Below are 22,254 nucleotides of genomic sequence, written 5' to 3'. Positions count from 1 at the left end.
GGAAGTGAGCCACCCTTACAGTCACATCCGGATATACCCCGCCCTCCCTATGTGACAATTTGAAAGGCGCCCATCATTGAGACTGGCAAAGTGTTACCTCTCCTCTCGATGTTGACGTGATGTGTCGGCTCTAAATTCGCATTTCCAGCTGTTTTCCTCGGGCCGTCAGAGATTTTAACCCACTGTTATGTGCAAACATTTAATGGATTTCATTTTGTTTTGTTGAATTGTGCAAATTCATTTCGTTATTTGAAAATTTAATTAACTTTTCTTCCAGATTTCCACTTTCTCTTGTCTTCATATGAACCATACCTGGCTCTTCCATCCTCTCAAGTTAGAACCATAGAATCATACAGTACAGAAGACGCCTTTTGGCTGCCAAAAAAATAAACTACTTACACTAGTCTTACTTTCCCATACAAGACTCACAGCCTTGAATGTAATGATACTTGAACTATTCATACAAACATTTTTAAAAGGTTGTGAATTATCCACCTCAACTATCCTCCCAGGCAGTGCATTCCAGATCCCATCCCCTTCTGAATGTAAGTTTTTATCCTCAAAACCCCTCTAGAACTGCAGCCTTTCACTTTAAATGTGATTCCCTTGTTCTTGACCCTTCAACCTTTGACCCTCAAACTTAATTTCTGGCAATAGTTATCAAGTCATATCCACCCTGAGTAAGTTTGGGAGAAGATTTGTAGCTCGGTGCTCGTTGTTGTGGTTCTGTTCGCCGAGCTGGGAATTTGTGTTGCAAACATTTCGTCCCCTGTCTAGGTGACATCCTCAGTGCTAGGGAGCCTCTTGTGAAGCGCTTCACAAGAGGCTCCCAAGTTCTGAGGATGTCACCTAGACAGGGGACGAAACGTTTGCAACACAAATTCCCAGCTCGGCGAACAGAACCACAACCCTGAATAACTTGCAGCAATCTTGACTATGCTTTCTCATATTCCATTCTCTGTAAGAACTTTGCTTCTTTCTCCCAAATTCTACATTTCTATTGCATCTACTCTGAAAATGCACCAACACTTTCTAATATGTCTACATTTCTCCTAAACAAAAGGACCTTTAATAAGGTTCATGTGTATGCACTGCATTTCCAATCCTAATTTTCTGAGCCCTTCCTCTTAATGTCTGAGGAAAATGGAGGGATGAAACAAAAGTGTAATTGGAGGGAGCATGTGAAAAATTAAATGAATATAACGAAGGCCATAAGACATAAGAGCAGAAATCAGGACATTCAGCCCATCAACACTACTCCATTATTCAATCAAGGCTGATAAATTTCTCAATCCCATTCTCCTGTTTTCTCCCCGTAATCCTTGATCCCTTTTACAATCAAGAACTTATCCATCTCAGTCTTAAATATACTCAATAACCTGGACTCCACAGTCTTCTGTGGCAGTCAATCCCATAGATTCATCACTCTCTGGCTGAAGAGGTTTCTCCTTATTTCCATTCTAAAACGTCTTTACTCTAAGGCTGCGCCCTTGAGTCCTAGTTTCTCCCACCAATGGAAACATCTTCCCAACAGCCACTTTGTCCAGGCCATCCAGTATTCTGTAAGTTTCAATTAGATCGCTCCTCATCCTTCTAAACTCCATCGAGTGTTGACCCAGAGTCTTCAAATATTCCCCATTTGTTAAGCTTTTCATTGCTGCAACCATTCTCATGAACCTCCTCTGAACCCGCTCTAGGTCCACTAAACCCTTCCAGAGATATGGGGGCCAAAACTGTGCATAATACTCCAAATATGTTCTGACCAGAACCTTATAGAGCCCAGAGGTACATCCCTGCTTTTATATTCAAGTCATCTCAAAATGAATGCCAACATTGCATTTGCCTTCTGAAATAGTGACTCTGATAAAGTACGAAAGAAATAATAGCTAAAAAGATCCTCCATTTTTACAAGAATTCAATAATAAAAATTACTTTTATAAAAGGCTAAGATAGGTGACCATGAGAATGAATGTATCCTGGCAAAGAATCGTTTATTCTGAGGAGCACAAACTATGCTCTCAAACTGGGTGCTCCCTCAATACTCAAAACAAGCTGTGGGTGACGCCTGCAGGACAACTTTATGTTCCTTCTTTGCTCCTATCTATCTTAATTGATTATGTGCATAATTGCACACACTTGTGCAAGGAGGGAATGGCTAATACTTTACTACAAACTTGGTGGCACCCAGATTTCGAGAAAGCAGTTGAGAAATGAGCTGAAGTATGCCTACTTTATGAATGCTGGAAAAGGGATGCCCTGCAGTTCTGGAACTACCCCCTTGCCTGGTGGGCCTTTTACTTGTCTACAACTTGATTTTATAGAATTACTTAGAGTACATTGTTATAGATATTGCCTACTAATAATAGATGTATTTAGTAGATGGATCAAGTCCATCCCAATTACTGATACTATTGCTACAATAGTGGTGAAAAAGTGGGAAAATATCTGCATGAGTTAATAAAAACTCTTCAAAGTTTACATTCACAGGTACACTGAGCCTACCATTTTAGGGAGTCTACCCTACTGTAGAACCTGGAGATTTTGTCCTGGGACCAGGCCAAATTGATGCCAAAGCAGAAAGGACAGTTTCAGGTGTTGCTGACTACTCCCACAGCTGTGAAAGTGCAAGGACAACTCTGCTGGATTCATAGAAAGGACAGTGAATGAGTCAGTGAAGAAACAGACAAGGACAAAGAAAAAATGCATTGGATACTGGTGCCTTTGATGACTTTGTGGGATTTACTTTGGGGGGGCAGAAGACTTTCATGCTGACACTGCTTTGTCCCTGGGAGGTGACCAAGACGATCTATACATCATAATGCCTTTTTGTATTTGGCTTATCAAAGTGTCCAAATGATGGGAAAAGTAACTGATTGTTGGGTATGTGCTCATGCACTGCCCTCTTCACAGATATCCTTCTGTGGCTAGTCTCCTTTAGATGGCCTGAAGTAGCTGAATGGCTAATTCTCTGGTCGTCTGATGATTCAGACAGACTTAATGAAGTACAGGAATTGAACCTAACTGAAATTTGACTAAGTTTGTTTATTTTCTTTATGATTGGTCCTCTGTCCTTAACAGAACACCAGGGTCCTTTTGGAAGGGCCCTACTTCCAGGGCATGGAAAGATGGATATTTTAGCTTAACCGCTTATAGTGGCAGCTATTTTATTTGCGGACTCAAGGCTTTTCCATGGCTCCCCTCAGACTGGTGGGGATCATGTTACATTGAGTATGTGGTTCTTCACCTCTGAGGACTAAAAGGTACCTCCCTGCTCTTTTCACATTTCTTGGTATGACTTCCCCCACTAGTGGCTTTCATTTACAGGGCAATCAATTAGGTAGATTATGGACAATCCTGGAAATTGGTGGTAGTGACGCTGCAAATGTCCTGACTAATATTAATGCTGAAATGGTCGCTATCAGGACAGTAGCCCTTCAGAATTCTTGGATTTGGACTTTCTACTTGCTAAGGAGGGTGGGACCTCTGCCATTGTAGGAAAGGAATGTTGGACTTTTATTCCTCACCGTTTCTCCAATATCACCGATCCCACAAGGCACATTACCCATAAAATTCAGCAGCTACACAACATGGACTCTGGTGAGATGGGTAGTACCGTGAAATGGTGGCCATTTAAGGATATCTTTGGGAGCATTGGGAATGTCATTTTACATCTTCCTCAGCCTTAGTGTCCTTACGGTGTTTCTCCTGTTCCCCTTTATTTTCCTCTCATCGAGCCTCTCACACTCAGCTTTCAACATCTTTCAGCTTTTGGGAGTTCTATCAGTTATACATACCTCTATCCATCTATCGCATGCATTAGACATCTTGTTGTCCTTGGACATATTGAGCAAAGAGGCCAGTGAGAGTCCTGGACTAGAACTCCCAAGTCTCTGCACTTCAGACTTCTGAATTTTCTCCCCATTTAGAAAACAGTCCATGCTTCTATTCTTCTTACCAAAGTGCATGACCTCACACTTTCCACGTTGTACTCTGTCTGCCAATTCTTTGTCCACTCTCCTAACTTGTCCAAATCCTTCTGCACCCTCCCTGCCTGTCTCAATACTACCTGTCCCTCTAGCTATCTTTGTACTATCTGCAAACTTAGCCAGAATGCCCTCAGTACCTTCATCATGATCGTTAATGTATAAAGTGAAAAATTGTGGTCCCAACACTGACCCTTGCAGAACACCATTTGTCACTGGCTTCAATTCTGAGAAGGACCCTTTTATCCCCACTCTCTGCTTTCTGCCAGACGTCAAAACTTCTATCCATACTAATACCTTCCTTCTAACACCATGGGCCCTTATCTTACCCAGCAGCCTCCTGTGCAGTACCTTGTCAAATGACTTCTTGAAGTCCAGGTAGATAACATCCATAGGTTCTCCTTGGCCTAACCTGCTTGCTACTTCCTCAAAAAATTCTAGCAGATTTGTCAGGCATGACCTTCCCTTGATGAAACCATGCTGACTTTGCCCTATTTTACCGTACACTTCCAAGTATTCTGAAATCTCATCCTTCACAATGAACTCCAAAATCTTATCCATGACTGAGGTTAGGTTAATCGGTCTGTAATTTTCCATCTTTTGCCTTACTCCCTTTTTAAACAGGGTTGTCACGTTAGTGATTTTCCAGTCCTCTGGGACCCTTCCTGCCTCTAGCGATTCCTGAAAGATTACTACTAAAGTCTCCACCATATCTTCAGCTATCTCATTTAGAACTCTTGGATGTAGTCCATCTGGTCCAATGATTTACCCACCTTCAGTCCATTTGGCTTTTCTAGCACCTTCTTGCTGATGGCCACCATACTCAGCTCTGCCCCCTGACTCTCTTGAATTTTTGGCATATTACTCGTGTCTTCCATCATGAAGACTGACGCAAAGTAATTATTCAGTTCCTTGGCCATTTCCTTGTTCCCATTACTATCCAGCATCATTTTCCAGTGGTGCAATGTTGACTTTTGCCTCTCTTTTGCCCTTTATATATCTAAAAAAACTCTTAGTCTTCCTTTATATTACTGGCTAACTTACCCTCATATTTAATCTCCCTCCTTCTTACTTTGTTACCCTCTTTAGTCTTTGTAAGCTTCCTCTGATTTCCCACTGCCCTTCACCACATTATATGCTTTCTCTTTTCCTTTTATGCTATCCCTGATATTCCTAGTTAGCCATGGTTGCCTCATCCTCCCTATACCTTGCTTCTTTTCCTTTGGGATGAATTTTTGCTGTGTCTCCTGAATTATTCCCAGAAACTCCTGCCATTGCTGTGTCACTATCTTCCCTGTTAAACTCTCCCAGTCAATTCTGCCCAGCTCCTCCCTCATGCCTTTGTAGTCGCTTTTATTCAGCTGTAATACCATTACCTCTGGTTCTATCTTCTCCCTCTCAAATTGCACAGTAAATTTTATCATAATATGATCACCGCCTCCTAAGGGTTCCTTCACCGTAAGCTCCCTTATCAAGTCTGCCTCATTGCACAACACTAAATCCAGTATTACCTGTTCCCTTGTGGGCTCCCCCACAAGCTGCTCCAAAAGGCCATCTTGTTGATATTCCACAAATTCCTTTTCTTGCAATCCACTGCCAACCTGATTTTCCCAATCCACCTGCATATTAAAAACCCCCTTGATCCCTGTAACTTTGCCTTTCAACACACCGTTTCTATCTCCTGGTGTATCTTGCGCCCCAGCTCCTGACTACTGCTTGGAAGCTTCTACATAACTCCAACTGTGTTTTTTTTGTGGTTCCTCAATTTGACACCATCTGACCCTACTTTGTTTCTTACTATTGATTTAATTTCATAACAGAGTGAGGGAAGATTTTTTAAGGGATTTAATATCTCTGAAAGTGAATTAAACTTCAGCCAAGGACAAAATGTCACCCAGATTAAGAGAAGCAAGAGAAAGAATAATGGAAACTCTGACCATTATTTTCCAGTCATATCTGGCTTAGTTGCAAAGCCAAAGGAATGACAGATAGCTAATGCCTTAACATTGTGTTAAATAAAAGGGCGAAAGGAAGATCTAGACTGACTAATTACAAGCCAGTTGATCTCACTTTGGAGGTGAAACAACTATTGGAAAACGTTATGAACAAGATAACAGTTTTTTTTGAAAAGGCATACATTAATCAGACACAGATTAGTACAGACTTGTAAAGGGAATGTTATGTTTGATTAACATGGTTGAATTTTTTGAGGAGTTCACAAGAAGAGTTGATAAGAGCAGTGCATTTAATGTAGTCTACTTGGATTTTAGCCAGTCATTTGATAAAGTCCCACACAACAACTTGGCAAATTAATGTTTGATTGGTGGTAGACGTGTATGTCTGAGTGTGTGTGTATATGTGTCTATACATGTGTGTGGCTCCATTGACCAGACAGGTTGCTCGTCTTTTCACCCTGCTGCATAGTAAATGTTCAGCAACCCTCAAATAATTGGGATAATGTGTGTCTTTGTGACCAGCAAGCTATTTTTAGTGGGGCTGTGTAGCGTTCAGTATTATGACCGTTGCCAATTATGAAATGTATCAATTGGTAGAATTTCATGAAATTCAGCTAAATGTAAATTTTGAAGTTTCATGGATGGCTTGTCTTCATGACCTTCAACAAATTATCTCACACCGTTCTCTGCTGCTCATCCTATACACCACATCTCCATGGCACTCTACTTACGCTATCTTGTACTAATCTGCAGCAAAATGTTTGTCAGTGTCATGACCTTCTGCTATAGGGTTAAGGTGTCATAGGTGCCATAGTTAAAACCTAGATGTACATGCTGTTAAAGGTTGCTCTAAATTACCCAATCAGTTTAATGCTGTGTCTATGATCTGGAGGAATGCTGAGCAATCCAGCAAGGTGGTTAATAACCTTCTGAAGGCTACAAGGGTAAAAGTGTGGCACCATTTTCTCTCTACTACAAGATACTCACTTTAGATTAGATTACTTTCAGTGTGGAAACAGGCCCTTCGGCCCAACAAGTCCACACCGACCTGCCGAAGCGCACCCACCCAGTCCCATTCCCCTATATTTACCCCTGCACCTAACACTATGGGCAATTTAGCATGGCCAATTCACCTGACCTGCACATGTTTTGGACTGTGGGAGGAAACCAGAGCACCCAGAAGAAACCCACGCAGACACAGGGAGAATGTGCAAACTCCACACAGAGAGTCACCTGAGGCAGGAATTGAACCTGGGTCTCTGGCGCTGTGAGGCAGCAGTGCTAACCACTGTGCCACCGTGCTGCCCACAATGTTCTCCCAATGCACCGACTTACCGTCAAAGTTTATGGACTACCATTCATAACCTTGCCCTAACGGGTCTTACCCACCCTAACTACTTCTCCCCACCCAAGTTATTAACCTTCTCTACCTGATGCACTTTCTACTTAATCCTACTTGTGACACCTCACCACATCTGCTAACAATAGCTGCCAACGGTCACAGTTGCCTGGATATCTGTATGTCCTAAAAGGCATGGAAGACAAGCATGCCAAGAGAATCCAAGTAGGCAGAAAATGGGGTACCACTAAGAAAGGAAGCTAAGAGCCCTGAGGCATCTGTTCCAATGCATGAGGTGGGTGCCTGTGCGTAAAGTAGCCTATCAGCAGCATTGCAAAACAAAGTATTGGTGAGGTGCCAAGTGCAGCTCACTGTTAAAGCCTTGTGTGGAAAAATTGGAAATATTTTTCTTTACATTGAGAATTCATTTTTCAGTTCTTGCCATATTTTTCCAACTGCATCACCCTTGCCCATATTGTTTGGGGCTGGGAAGATACTTCACACTGAATTGACCTTACTGTAGAGGCTTTACTTTTTAAAATATTTTCACATGGGGTGAGCATTGCTGGACAGGTCAGCTTATCCCAAACTTCCCTTGAAAAGATGATAGTAATCTACCAACTTGACCAGCTGCAGTCCATTTTCAGGAGAAGAGCTTCAGAGGCAAGGACAGGGGGTGAGACTTTCTGCAACATCTGCTATCTTAACACCAGATCTGTCAATCAGGCAATGAATGTCATTAAATGATTGACCGCTGTGCTTAGGGATGGGGCAAGGGTTTGCTTTACAGGCTTCCTGCTTGGCAATGTCTCAATTATCTGCCAAGTAAGTACAGGCTATGGCAGGACAAGGCATTAAATTGGCATTACTCTTCCTGGTCCAGAAATAAGCAGGAAGGTGGTTGATCCCCACCAGGTAAATGCCCTGCTGTCTAGACTTGCCTCTGAGGGTATTAAATGTCTCACATTGTTCCTCATTGAGGTTTATATAGGAGAATTGCTCCCTGAACACCCTAGGTAGCTCCCTGAACACCTTATCAGCCTCCTGATAGGTGCCCCTTTCTTTTTCCTCAATGCCCTATTTCCAACAGTCCATCTTATTCTGAATGACCTCTTCTTATTCTCCTTGTTAAGATGTACAGCCAGCAGAGTTGTTAATAGTACACCCAAATCGGGAAGCAACTGGGTTTTGCACTTGGAAGTCACCAAGAAGTCTTTAATCATCAGGCACACTATTTTCTCCGGATCTTTGTGACTTGAATAATCATTGAATGCATCAAAGACATGGAGAATCATTTTAACAACCAGAAGAAATCAAACAAAGAATTAACCTGTATGTAGTTGAGCCTTTTAAATAATGTCGGTAAGTGGCCCTTTATGATGTTGAACAACTGTTATATGATATAAAGAGAGGACTTTGCTGGGGTGATGAGCTCAAAGCTATTATGGTTGGTGTCAAATCAACCTTGCATGTTACCAGTTCTGAATTCTTCCAGCTGACATTCACTATATATGCACTAACACTCTCACATTTATGACACCAATATGATTCAGTGTGAATGTACACACGTGTACCTCAACCATCCTTTTGTAGTTCACAATTTCCAAGGGTATTTGTGCCCACAAAGATATTAATGTTGTCAATTTTTCACCTTAGCATTGCAGTCTATCTGGCCTGTGTAAATGTTTGATGATTAATTCAATTCTATTTCTGTTGTAAACTTTATTGTAGCAAACCGTTAAATACAACCGAGTAAAATTCTGTTTGTCAGTTTCTGAGAGAAACAAATTGTGACTAAGTACTGTTTTTGTCTTGCAGTAATATATCTGATAACTAACTTCCATAGGAATTAGAAGTTAATTAGGAACTGAAATCTAAGTATAATATATCTATGCAATCATTGCACATCAGCCGAGTATTTCCCATTGTAAATTTAATTATTAGCAGATAGTGTGTTAATTAGCAAAGAGGCAAACTCAGTTTGTAAAACCGACTTTAACTGAAACAAATACACCATTAAGCGATACTTATGTAATGCTTTTAATGTACAAAATGTCCCAATGCATTATACAGTGTAAAAGTACTTTATAATAATTTCAAAATGGCACAAAAAACTACAGCAGGTACAAAATAATTAGCAGTATTAAGAAAGTCGCCACGAACATTCATTTTCAGGAATAGAACCACAAAACAAGAACCTAGGCGACGTTTCATACAAACTTTATCCATATTATCTGTTAAATCTGAAATGATTTCTTCAAAGGCAGCTCCTTAAGAGTGAATAGGATAGATAGAGGTTGGAATGATGTAATGGAAAAGTCAGATTGGAGAAGTTGTTTAAAATGATAGATTAAACTGACCATCAGAAAATCAGTGTCTGAAGAACTATGAAACGCAATTTATCAGGAAGCAGAATTGAAAAAGATCCAAACAGGTGAAAAAGAAATAGCAATTTGGCAGCTTGCTTGAATGATTTTTAAATGAACTTCTAGCCCTCTCTCATAGAAAATATATCTGCAAAATATAGAGATGAAGCATTATTGTATTGTGTCAAACCAGGTTTTTTTCAACCACACCTTATAGCTAACACCCTCCAAACCAGGCAAATTTTATCCTGGTAAACATTTCTATACCCTCTCCAAAGCCTCCACAACCTTCTTGCAGTGTGGTGACAAGAACAGTATGCAATATTCCAAACATGGCCTGAATAAAGGCTGAGATACACAGATATTTGAACTCTAGAGGATTAAAGAAATGGAAATCGTCTGTGAAAGTGATATTGAGGGCTCAGACAGCTATCACTATTTTCCTGTTCCTACTTCTAGTCATTTTGTTCTTATATTCTTATCCTTGATGGTGTCCTGCATTATGGGAATTGTCCCTTAAAACAAAGTGAAGTGAAAATTCAGAGGTGGAATGGTCAGAAAGGTACCCAGTTTATTAATGGGTGTGGATCAGGGTAAATTGTCCATATGAAATTCGAGTCATGCGACTCAAAATGGTTTAAGCTATCATTGATGAGATTTAATACTTTGAATATTTTTATTGATCAGGCCAGATTAATATTAATTAGGGCAACATGGTAGCTCAGTGGTTAGCACTGCTGCCTCACAGTGCCAGGGACCTGGGTTCGATTCCCATCTTGGGCAACTATCTGTGTGGAGTTTGCACATTCTCCCCATTTCTGTGTGGGTTTCCTTCAGGTGCTCCAATTTTCTCCCATAATCCAAAAATGTACAAGTTAGGTGAATTGGCAGTTCTAAACTGTCCATAGTGTTCAGGGATGTATAGGTTAGGTGCACTAGTTAGGGGTAAATATAGAGGAATGAGTCTGGGTGGGTTATTCTTCGGAGAGTCAGTGTGGACTTGTTGTGCTGAAGGGCCTGTTTCCACACTGTAGGGATTCTATTCTATTCTAAATATTAGGATTGCAGTTTCACTATTATTTGTTTATGGGAACTTTTATTTGACAATAACAATAATGTTAGCCTGTCTCTGTGGAAATAAATCATTATACCCTGAGATTTGATCACTGACCCAAAGTTTTAATTATTACATATGAAAACACATTTATTGAAGGTGAAATTGGTCTTGAGCCTTTGCTCAAAGGAGGGATGATCAATTTTCTATTGAAAAGCATTAGGGATGTTGTAAAACAAGTGACTGTGTAACAGCTCCAACCTAGTCTCATCTCCATGGACATAGTTATCAATTGTTTGATCTGTTTTTGTGGTGGCTTAACAGCAACAGGAGAAAAGAAATGCACTTATATATGCCATAATGTTAGGATGTCTGAAAATGCTGTCAATCTAATGGAATGTAGTCATTGTTGTAATTCAGAAATATTGCAGACAATCTAGGCACATCAAGCTCCCACAAACAGCAATGTGATAATGACTGGAAATATCTATTTTAATGATGTTGATTGAGAGAGCTAGATATTGGTTCGGACACTAGAGTTAATGGCTTGCTGTTGTACAAAATAGTGCCATGGGATTTTTTATGTTGACCTCAGAAGATTGACAATCTTTGGTTTAAGATTTGAAAGATGGCATCTCTGCCAGGGCAGCACTTCTTCAGGAGTGGAACGTTGATTTGTCTTTTTTTGTGTGCTCAGGTCCTGTAGAAGGACATGAAACCACAACTTACTAACTTGGAAAGTCTGAGTGTTTCCAATGAGTGTTTCCAAGCTATGGCTGATGTGTATTCAAGACATCTAAAACAGCATAATTGATCTTTAGTTTCATTTTACTCATTGGTTTCATGTTTAGGAAGGAGACTTCTTTTATCAATCCATATTCAAGTGTAGTTTTAATCTGGATTCAGTAACTGAGAAAGAACGTTTAATTTGAAATAACTGAATCTGAAAACTAGTATTCAATAGTGCATGTTTGTAATAATCTGTCATACTTAGCATGTCTTTAAAGTTACAATGGAAATATAGTTTGATTCTCAGAAGCAAAATATGTGTATATCCTTAAAGGATTAATGATTGTTATCTATTTTTCTGCCAATGGACAGCTACTGACATGAGCTGCACACTTGAAACATTGTGTGTATTTCTTATCTACACAAAGACAAGCATACACAGTTGCAAATATACAACACACACATATTTAAAGCAAGCATACAATCCCCTCTGTTCAAATTTGAACTGGCGCCAATTAAATAATCAATGTCAAAATTAACAAATAAGATCTTCTTTCCCAGGTAGTGGTGATTCAGCTCCTGCAAACATCGGACAAAGGTATATTTGGAGGCTGTGCTGGAAGTTTCCCAGCCGTAAACTTTATCAAAATGCATATCGAAGTGTGGATTATCCTAAAAGTTGAATTCAAAAGACAAATTAGCTATTTTATCATTTATTATTTAGCTTTACTATTTAAGGAAACCAGCAAAAGACATTGTAATCTAAAAATAAATAAAATAAAACATTTTAAGAAAATTTCCTCCATTTAACTGCATCATTTCCCTACTTGTTCCTTCCACCATATTCACCATAAAGAATAAAACCTTTAAGAAGGTTTTATGGTGCAGTACTATCTCACCTGCCCCAGAGGTGTGCCTGAACAGGATTGATTAGAAGTATTTTGCTTTAAGAAATGCTAACGGCAAAATCATATTCTAATATCAATATTCTTTGTTCAGTATATTAATATTGTTGGAGTGAAATTCCTCAGAATTCCAGTGTCCTGCCACTATTACAGTGATTGTCAACAGAAAAAAACACAAAGAATGGTGGAGATCAAACATTCTCTGCAATTTCTGGGAAGACATTTCTGGTCCTTTATGGTCATTTATGCAGCAAAAGACAAGAAGAGGCAAATCTGAGGCTGAGGTCACTGTATCAGATCCCACTCCTTAGGTTCATATGGATTTGATGTATGAGTGAATTTTGGAACATAGGGTGAAAACAAAAAGATCAGTCTTTACATGAGTTAAAGTGGATATCATTGGTGAGGTTCAGGCTAGACAGGATTTTTTTTTAAATGAAGTACTTTTGCAGATGTGCTCCTTCCGCAGGAAGTCCAATGGAAGAAAGACTGGAACTGGGAAATGGCAGAAAGTGACAGCTTGGGAAACGTTATTGCAAGTTATGTGCAGACATTAATGTGTCCAGCTTTGTTAGTGCTGTAGATATACCTGTTGCAGTGTTTGTACTGCTTGTTAAACGGTGATGAGATGCCCTCCCACTGGTCTTGCAAACTCTGGCAGGACAGCACCGGAGGGTACTGGCAGTTACAATCCAGTCACTAAAGCTAAGGTTGCAATCCATGGACAAACAAACATTAAAATACATTCAAAACATACATCAATAATTACTTGGTATTACAGAATTTAAACTTTGTTAAAAGGGGACAAAAGTTGATGCTTCTTGTCTTGCAAGCATCAGAACTGGTATATAAGAAACTGATTTGACAAATGGGACACAAATCTCTACAGCATACGGGTGGTGATTGGTTGAGTCATCATTGGCATGGCTATGCAATAGCAAAGTTAACTGTCAATGTTAATTCAGCATAGCGTTATTGTCATAGCACCTACCTTCATGCCCCCAATTTGCCACAACATCCTTGGGGTGCTGTAAAATTTCAGCCCTGGCATTAAGCCATGCTTAATGGAAGCATGGATTGGAGAATCATTGCAAAACTACGACTGCCATGGATTGATTCTGGCAACTTGCAAAATTTGCCCTTAACCATTGGAGGAAGAGTTACATTAGGTCTAATGCATACACGTTATACAGCAGTATTGGCAAAATATGAAAGTAGAACAGTTGGAGAAGATAATGCTCAATGATCGTAATTATTTTCTAATTTAGGAATGAGTTTTCATTTTTGTACATATTTTAAAGATACGAATTATAAAGATGTAAAGATCAGACGTGCAAAAAACATGTGTGACATTGTTGGAAAGAGGAATAAGTAATACAATATAGATCAGGCTCATTTGGTTAGCTACTTACTTGGTCTGCTTCTTTTCCATCCACAAGTTTAAGATCTTCAAGAAACCATGTATTGATTTTCTCAAATTGTTCATCTTGACTCGAAGCTACGTTTTTCACAAAAGTGATTTGCACCTCTTTACAATTTGTTACTGAAGTAAAAAGATGTGTACAGTGATGTAGATATACTCAAAATAAATGTCACCATATTAAACTGACTTCACAAAACATCAAAACGTGAAATTAAAATATAAAATCAAAACTTGATTTTTCTTGCAATGTTTTGTCCTCAGTTTACTATAAGAAAGAATTGTTTCCATTCAATGTAAATTCTGTTTTTAATTGATGGTGGGCAAGAGAAAAGGATAATGTTATTTTGTGTTAATATTTTCCATAAAATTGTGAAAACATCAAATTAAAGAGTTGGCAGAAGGAATAAATTGTGTTGCAAATTGGAAAATACAGATTAGCAATTTAGATATTATTCTGTCTATATATCAAAATGTGACTGAACAGAAAGTTCTGTGCATATTAATTATGCAATCACAACAATGAAAACCTTAAAAAAACATTAGAAAAATAACAACTCAATATTTCAGTGAGACATTTCTTTTTATTAAGGGTAATCAGAAGAGTGATTTTGGAATCTAAAAGTGTATCACTAGCTAATGACCCTTGATCAAAAGGTGAACATGTACCAACTTTGAAATGAGCTTGGCTTTGCTGGCCATTTTAAAGCAAGATTTGGTCATTATTTCAAACATGAAGAAGGCAATTGTGCAAGAAAATGGACATTTTGAAACTATTGCGCAGCTTGTAACTTAATATCTAAATCATAAAATCATTGACATAATTGTATCACACACTGCCCAATGTTAGTTACATCATATTTAGATGATAAGGCTGGATTATATCTGAGAGCAGATTCCCTACACCCAATAAAAATATTAGGTCCAGCCCACCTTAACCTGCCTGGTGCACTTTGTGTTAAATTTATAAGTAGACCTTTTGAAATAATTTAATGAAGTGAAACTTCTGCCACTGGGAGGAAATCTTGCCTCATTGGGGTGCTGATTGATTTCAGTACTGCTGGGCACAGTCAGTTAGCCATTCAGAGCAGTCAGAACCAGGACGGTTTCCATATAAAGGATGAGGAGCCACATGGCGGGGAACCCATTGCCCATCTTGACCTTTTCTGCCCAATTTTTGGCTGTTTTCCTCATGGAAAGAGAGAAAGGCAGGTAATGCAGGAGAGGAAAGTGGGTGACACAGCTGTTACATTTGATGCAGTTAGAAAGGGTTTGCCAAGTGAGTGAATAGGCAGTGCAGAGGGCATACAGGATTGGTGGTTACATAAATTTGGGGTTGTAAGTGAGCAAGCAGAGATGTTACAGGCAATAGAGAGTGGTAGAGCACAAACTTTGTTGAACATGGGTACAGTGGCAGAGATAGAGTGAGTGTAAGGTACTGGAGAGAGGATGGTGGCATTAACTTGGTTGAGTGGTGAACCTAATTGAGCTTCTTACTGGCTGACATTACTATTCATTCCTATACTTGCCCAGTTGGCAAACTTGGATCAAGCTGGCCTGGAATGGTGTCATGGCCTCCTCTCGGAATCCTGGAGGAAAAGGATGTCTTGCGCCTGCACTATCTGAACCAGCAGGACCAGAGGTCCCTGTCCATAAATCAAGGTGCAAACTTCCTCCTGTCTACCACATTTGGGGGAAAATGTTATGAGCTGTACAGAACAGCTCGGGACTCACATCATTTATCCAGGTACACAATAATAGCCAGCCTCTCATTTTTAAACTTTGCCCGCACTTGATCTAGATTCCCCAAAGAAAGTGCATCCTCTCAGCATCTACTTGTCAACCATCTCAGCCTCCCAAACAGTAAAAGAAGATCACCTCTCATCCTTCTAAACTTCAATGAATATAGACCCAATCAACTCAAATTTCCTCATAAGTCAAATGTAGTTTGGGAATTAGTAAAGTGTTTCTGTTCTGCTTCCAACATATATTTATGCCTCCTTCATGGATGTGGGCATCGCTGGCTGGACCAGCATTTATTGCCCACCCCTAGTTGCCCTCGAGAAGGTGGTGGTGAACTACCTTTTTAAACCACTGCAGTCCACCTGCTGTGGGTCAACCCACAATGCCATTAGGGAGGGAATTCCAGGATATTGGCACAATGACAGTGAAGGGACAGTGTTTTTAACTACCCTCTAAATTGACCTGATAAGTTAGTCAGGTCATGAACAATTTGAGGATTTGGTAACAAAATAAGTTTTAAAAAGGAAGATTGAGCGAACTCCCCTCTTTTTAATCCCCTTGTTTGGCCAAAACAAAGATTTCTAATTCTTTTTTTACAAAAATAGCTATGTCATAACCAATTAAAATGAAGTACATGTCAAAGTTAATGAGGCAATTTTAAGATTTTCTTACTTACTAATTTTATTACTTACTACTTTTGAGAAAATTGATAAAACACTCCATCCAACACACAAAAATAGCGATATAAAATTTAAAAAGGGGATGATGTGTACTACAATAGAATGGTCAAGCATATGTAGATTAAAAACTCTCTGTCTATCATTCTGCCAAATAGCTACTGAAATATGATTCATTAATGTATTTGTGAGTCTGACTTCATTTTGTTTCTAATCTGGATACTTGCAATCAATCATTCATGTTTAATGTGTGCAATTTATCAGACTTGCTGAAACATCTAAGTTGAAACAAAAAAGTGTAAATTTTTTGATGCTTGACTCAATTGGCTGTGTTCAATTTATTTTGTTTAGCTGATGATTTCAGTTCAGATGATTTTATTTTTAATGCACTGATTTCCCAAAATTGTTGCAGTCTGTGGTAAGTTTATCAATGCCACCATTTCGGGTCCATGTTCCTTGCTTTTTAATAATAATTTGAAATGGTTTTAAATTATCTGGACACATTTCCAGTCACAGCTAACAATATCATACTTTGGATGTAGAAAGATCTAGCCCTGGCAATACTGAAACAGTTTGCGGTGATGGGAGAATCCAAATGACCATCACAACCAGAATTGAAACTATTTTGGATTCAGAAGGATCAGATCATAGTAGAGGACATCATTTTATTAGGGAGAATAAGAATGATCATCCCAAGCAAGGATCACCGTCAGATACTGACAGTTCCACCAGGGTCATCCAGAGGTTTCCAAAATGAAGATGCTAGCAAGAGATTATGTCTGATGGTCATGACTAGATGCAAACATATTGTGTTGGTGGGACAGTGCCCAGAATGCCAACAAGGTCAAAATTACTAGTAGCAGCTCCCCTACATTTGTGGGAATTGTTGGGTAAACCCTGGATTGCTTACATGTCAAATATTCAGGTCCTTTCATAGGCTCAGTGTCCTTAGTCTTTGTGGATGCCCATTCAAAGTGCCTGAATATGCATAGAGTTAATTTGTCAAACATGGGGACAAAGATTAAAAAGAAATTCACAAATCTTTTGCAATACATGGACTCCATGAAGTGTTGGTCACTGTAAAAGGACCGTCACTTGAGTATTTCCTAAAAGTAAATGATACTTGATATATAACGACAGCTCCACACAATCCATCATTCAATGTTCTGGCAGAAAGAGCAGACCATATTTTGAAGGCAGGCTTAAAGAAACAGCAACAAAAAACAGAAGTTGTTGGGAAAGCTCAGCAGGTCTGACAGTATCTTTGAAGAGAAATCAGAGTCAACATTTTGGGTATTGTGATCCTTCCTTTGATTTTTCTTCACAGACACTGCCAGACCTGCTGATCTTTTCCAGCAAATTCTGTTTTTGTTTCTAATTTACAGTTCTTTTAGTTTTTATTAAAGAAGCAGCCTACAATTTCACTAGATACCAAACTGTCTCAGGTTCCTGTTTGGTTATTGCAACACACCTAAGGGATAGCTCCAGCAGAGATGTTAATGGGGACAAGACACTGCACCAGATTAAATCAGATCTTCCAGGTGCTGGGGTGGGGGTTGGGGGGGGGGTGCTGGGGTTGGGGGGTATGGGTGGTTGATGTGGGTGGGATGTGCATTGGCATCAGGGATGCCAATTCTTCATACAAGACTCTGTTTAGCGAGAGAGACAGTTTACTTCAGGGGATGATGTTTAATATAGGTACCACAAGAATGGTCTTGTATGGGTAAGAGGCAAGGTCAGGTCCAGGGGTAGGTGTGACAGTCCTGGATGAGCACGTGGACTATATGAATCCAGCAAATGCCGCGGAATCAAAACATGCCCAGCTTCTCAACTGCTTTTCTGAAAGTTCTAGAACCCATGGGTTCTCCCTCTCTGTCAAGCCTTGAAAGTAACTTGGAATTTGATATGAACACGGCAAATATCACTATCTCAATGCCTTTGCTACCTGAAGAAGAGAGTGAATTTCTTCTCTGTCACCCTAGTAACAAGAGTTGAGCTACTGTGTATTACACGCTGCCTGTATCAGAAGCAGAGTTTGGAGGAACTTGGCCCAGTGGTAAAATGCCCGAGGAGCAATGACAAAAAAAGAACTGGCCTATGTCCTTGGACTCAGAGGGGGATAAATGTAGAGACTATGATGAGGTCAGCCAGTTGGACTTCAGAATGAGTTTACGGCTGGGACTGTTAACCTGGTCCATTCAGGGAACCCTGGCTGATAGATATAAACAAGAGTATCAGCTGTTCTGTTCACACTGAGAGCTGGCTCTGACAGTATTGGATCAACGTCAATGACTCTCTACATGTAAATGAAGGAAGACTTGGTGATGGGACACTGGCCTCAGGCATTATTTTAGAGGAGCAGCTGGATAACTGGAAGCAGAGACTATCTTGTCAAATGTACAGTTTTTTGGATTTTCCAGTGTTTGATTTTGATGTGGCAGGCACGCTAACCTGAACATATGAATGCCTGGTCTACCTTCTCCTGAAGCTGGCTTCCACACCAGGGGAACTGTTTTGTAAAGATTATTATATTTAGATTAGTCTTTTTCTCTTTTGTTCCAGAAATGTATTACATTATTGTTTAGGTGAGACATTAATGCCAGGCCCAAATCTGCTCGGATTGATGCCAAAGTGCCCATGGCAGTATTCAAAGAACAGCAGAGTTGCCACTGCTGATGTTGTGGCCAATACTTATACCTCATTCAACACCATCGAGGAATAGCTTATCTATATATTATCATGAGTTTGAAACATATAAGAGTGATATTGAATAATTTATATGCTTTTCTGAAAATTAGTAGAACTGCTACAACTAATTAGAGGCATATTACTGTCAAACAGGAGTGAGGGCTTGAGCTGATTTTCTACATTTGTGTAGCCAGTATAGTGGAGCCAGTGGTAATGGTTTATTGTAATTTTTGAGTCTCTCCATTATTCCCTTATATGCTTCAGTGCTGGTTACTTCCATGAACTATACATGCACATGTGTAATATTCATTTTATAAAAACATATCTCAAGGGTATAACTAAAACTCCACTGAGAACTGAATTGGATGTGGGGTGTTTTGTCCTTTCAAATGTTGTTATTCATTTGAGGAGTTGATTGACATTTTTATGAAATGTGATCTAGTGCGAATCATTAATCGGCTTTATGTTACGTACAGCAAACGAACATACAGATAATAACAGTTAAAGCAAATCCCACTTCTTTGTTCTATCCCATGTCTATCCTCAAAAAAAGGGAGAAATATTAGGTTGGATTTTGCAGTATCAGTATGGTGACATTACCATCATGGAACTTTGGAGAAGCCCTGTACCATCCAGAGTGCGATGTGAACTATTAGTGTGCTAGTCCGAAGTTGTAGTGTTTCAATCAAAGCTATGTCTGACAGTTTGCTACTTCAATAGACAAGTATGGAATCAACATAAATTAGAGCTATTGCCAAATTAATGACACTTTCAAATTTTACACTTCTATTTTCATCACAAGGAGTCTCCTCTCAATTTACAAACTCTTAATTATGAAGCTGGTACCATTTTAAAAGTCAAAATTGATTCACTTTTTAAACATTACTTAACATTAAACTTGTAAAAAGTATGACTGATTTTGTTACAAAGTAAATTACTGTGACCCAATTGTTTTAATACATGTTTTTTTGAAAAGAGTCAAAGATGCATTCATTGCACAGAATGAAGCAAAACAGCTTTCTATAACAATCTTTTCAGTCCCACCCCTTTCTAGATCCATATGGCCCTGTGCATTTCTTTCCTTCACACAAAATCCTTTCCAATCGGTGATCATCTCTGCTCCACCACCTTCATATTTTCAATCCATCACTCATTAAAAAGTTCTTCCTCAAATCCCACCCTGCATCTCTGACACAAAATCCTAAATCTGTGTCCTTCAGTCCTTGTACCATCAGCTGATAGGAATACTTTTTCCTTGTCTGCCTTATCAATATAATTGCACAAAATTATTTCACTTTTCAAGTTTCTTTTATGCTTTTACTTTTGTAAAATGATTGCTATTGAAGATGTAATATTCCAATGTCTTTTTACAATAGCAGCTTCTTCTTTAGGTTTTGAGATGCAGAGTGTAATTCTTGCACACAACTTCCACCCAAATTTAGCCTGAGCTGCAGGGTCCCATTGTAATCCATGACAGGACCTGAGAAGTGCACCTCCTCTGCACACTTCCATTCTCCATCTGCACACCTCCATCCTCCCCCCCCAAAAAAAACACCCACCTCCAAGGCAGCCAGAATTCTCCCCATTAGAATTGCAACATGTTTGTAGGAAGTTTATTTGATGTCACTAATGAGTGCTGTCACTGCAATGCTCATCACAAAATCTGGGCCATTAATAAATGAAATGTCCTGTTCCTTAAAAGAGCTGTCTGACTTGGTTTGGGTATCACTTATAGCTGCAGGTCCTCGGCCTAGGCTTTGTAAATAGCATGCTTAAACTCTTAGGGCTGGTCTTTCTCTTTACCATATCTCTTGCATAAGAAGAAAAGTCTTAAAGCTACATATCTCTCACGAGCTTTGGATCACCCAAAGCTAGTTCAATATTTTTTGAAGTCTTGTCACTGTGGCAATTTTGGAGACATAGATGCCAACTGATACACAATAAAATCCCACAAACTGCAATAAACTAATGTCTAGATGATCTTCCTTTACTAATGTTGATTAAAGTAAAGACTTGTATTTTTTCTTCAGAACAGTTTCATGGGATCTTTTATATCCACTTCAGAGGCAAACTTGATCTCAGTTTAATGTCTCATCCAAAGGATTGCATTTCATGCTTCCTCAGTGCTGTACTAAAAGTATGTCAAGTCTCGAGGGTGGGTTTCATACCCAAAACTAGTGATTCAGAGGTTGGGTATGATCTGTGATAGCCACAGCAAATAGAAGAAAATAAAATGATGCATTTAAGTTTACAATTGCACTTACTTAAGTTACATTGAACTCCTTTTGTGGCGATATAACTGTAATGGCAAAATGCAATATGCTTCTACCTCTATCATTACTGCAATTAGCTAACTGAACATTTGAATATGTTTAAGCACTTTTAATCATGAAAGGCACTTCTTGCATTTTTGTATGTATCATACAATAAATGTAGTTTTTTAAAAAATTAAAATTATGCCAGATATCATCGAGAGTAATGGTGGTTCAGAGGTATTTTTCCAGGGCTACTAACAGTTCCTAAGCAATAATGAAATGCTGCAACTGCAGGCTACAGAAAAGTGACTGAACTAATACAAAAGATAAACCCAGTGAATTTATAAAATAAACCCATCAATTTAAGAAACTTAAAAAAAAGGAAACAGACCCCAATCATGATCAAACTTAAAAACTCAGAGATCCAAATACTTTGTGTGCAGCTGCAACCAAGATAATTATACAGCAGATGACCTATAAAAGATTTTTAATTTAAATTTCAATCAAACATTTAATTGTTGTCTTCTATTTTTATGAATTATTAAGTCTCCAATGGTTTACTTCTTAAGATAAATTATTTTGTGATTGAATTAAATTAGCACTTATTCCCTTGTACTTTGCTTAAAAGGTACTTACAATTTACAGAGTTAATGAGGACAGTTTGGAACTGTATATAAGTACAGAAGTTACCTGAACTGCAAAGGTAATACCTTTCATCTTCCTGTGTAGTTGTCATTACTTCAATCACAGCAAATAAACGATCTCCATTTGGATGAAACATTTTCTTCTTTAGTGCTTTTCTGAGTAAGGCTGCCATTTTCTTAAGCAGACTTTCAGATGTGCAACATTTGGCAAACTTATTTCACTCACTGTACCTGAACACAAATCAGAAGCTATCATGTATACAATCTGCATTATGGGAACTAAGTGATGTTTCTATGGATTTAAACACTATGATACACAAAACATGATTGGATTGCAGTTTCAATCAATATTCCAGCAGGATTGGTCCCTAGAGAAATGTCTAGTAAGTCATTTGCAATCCATATAGATTCCATTATAGTCATTAGTTGAGATATTGATTTAATAGTATTTTCCATTAGGAAATTTACTGTACAAGATGGAAATAAAATATATTTT

The 22,254-nt window shown here is 38.9% G+C and overlaps 1 protein-coding gene across 1 annotated transcript; it reads right to left on the bottom strand.

Moving 5' to 3' along the window:
- Window positions 1–11,840: 11,840 nt before the first annotated feature.
- Window positions 11,841–21,931, bottom strand: LOC140478767 (exocyst complex component 1-like). Its single transcript, XM_072572123.1, has 3 exons — window positions 21,805–21,931; window positions 13,744–13,874; window positions 11,841–12,098 (listed from the first exon to the last, which is right to left on the bottom strand). The coding sequence occupies exons 1-3, from the start codon at window positions 21,929–21,931 to the stop codon at window positions 11,841–11,843; spliced, it is 516 nt and encodes a 171-aa protein (XP_072428224.1).
- Between the last annotated feature and the right edge of the window lie 323 nt (window positions 21,932–22,254).

Source organism: Chiloscyllium punctatum, chromosome 1 (genome assembly GCF_047496795.1).
Source record: "Chiloscyllium punctatum isolate Juve2018m chromosome 1, sChiPun1.3, whole genome shotgun sequence".
NCBI classification, from domain to species: domain Eukaryota; kingdom Metazoa; phylum Chordata; class Chondrichthyes; order Orectolobiformes; family Hemiscylliidae; genus Chiloscyllium; species Chiloscyllium punctatum.
Note: the sequence above shows the minus strand (reverse complement) of the source record. Positions and strands in the feature narration are given on the sequence as shown.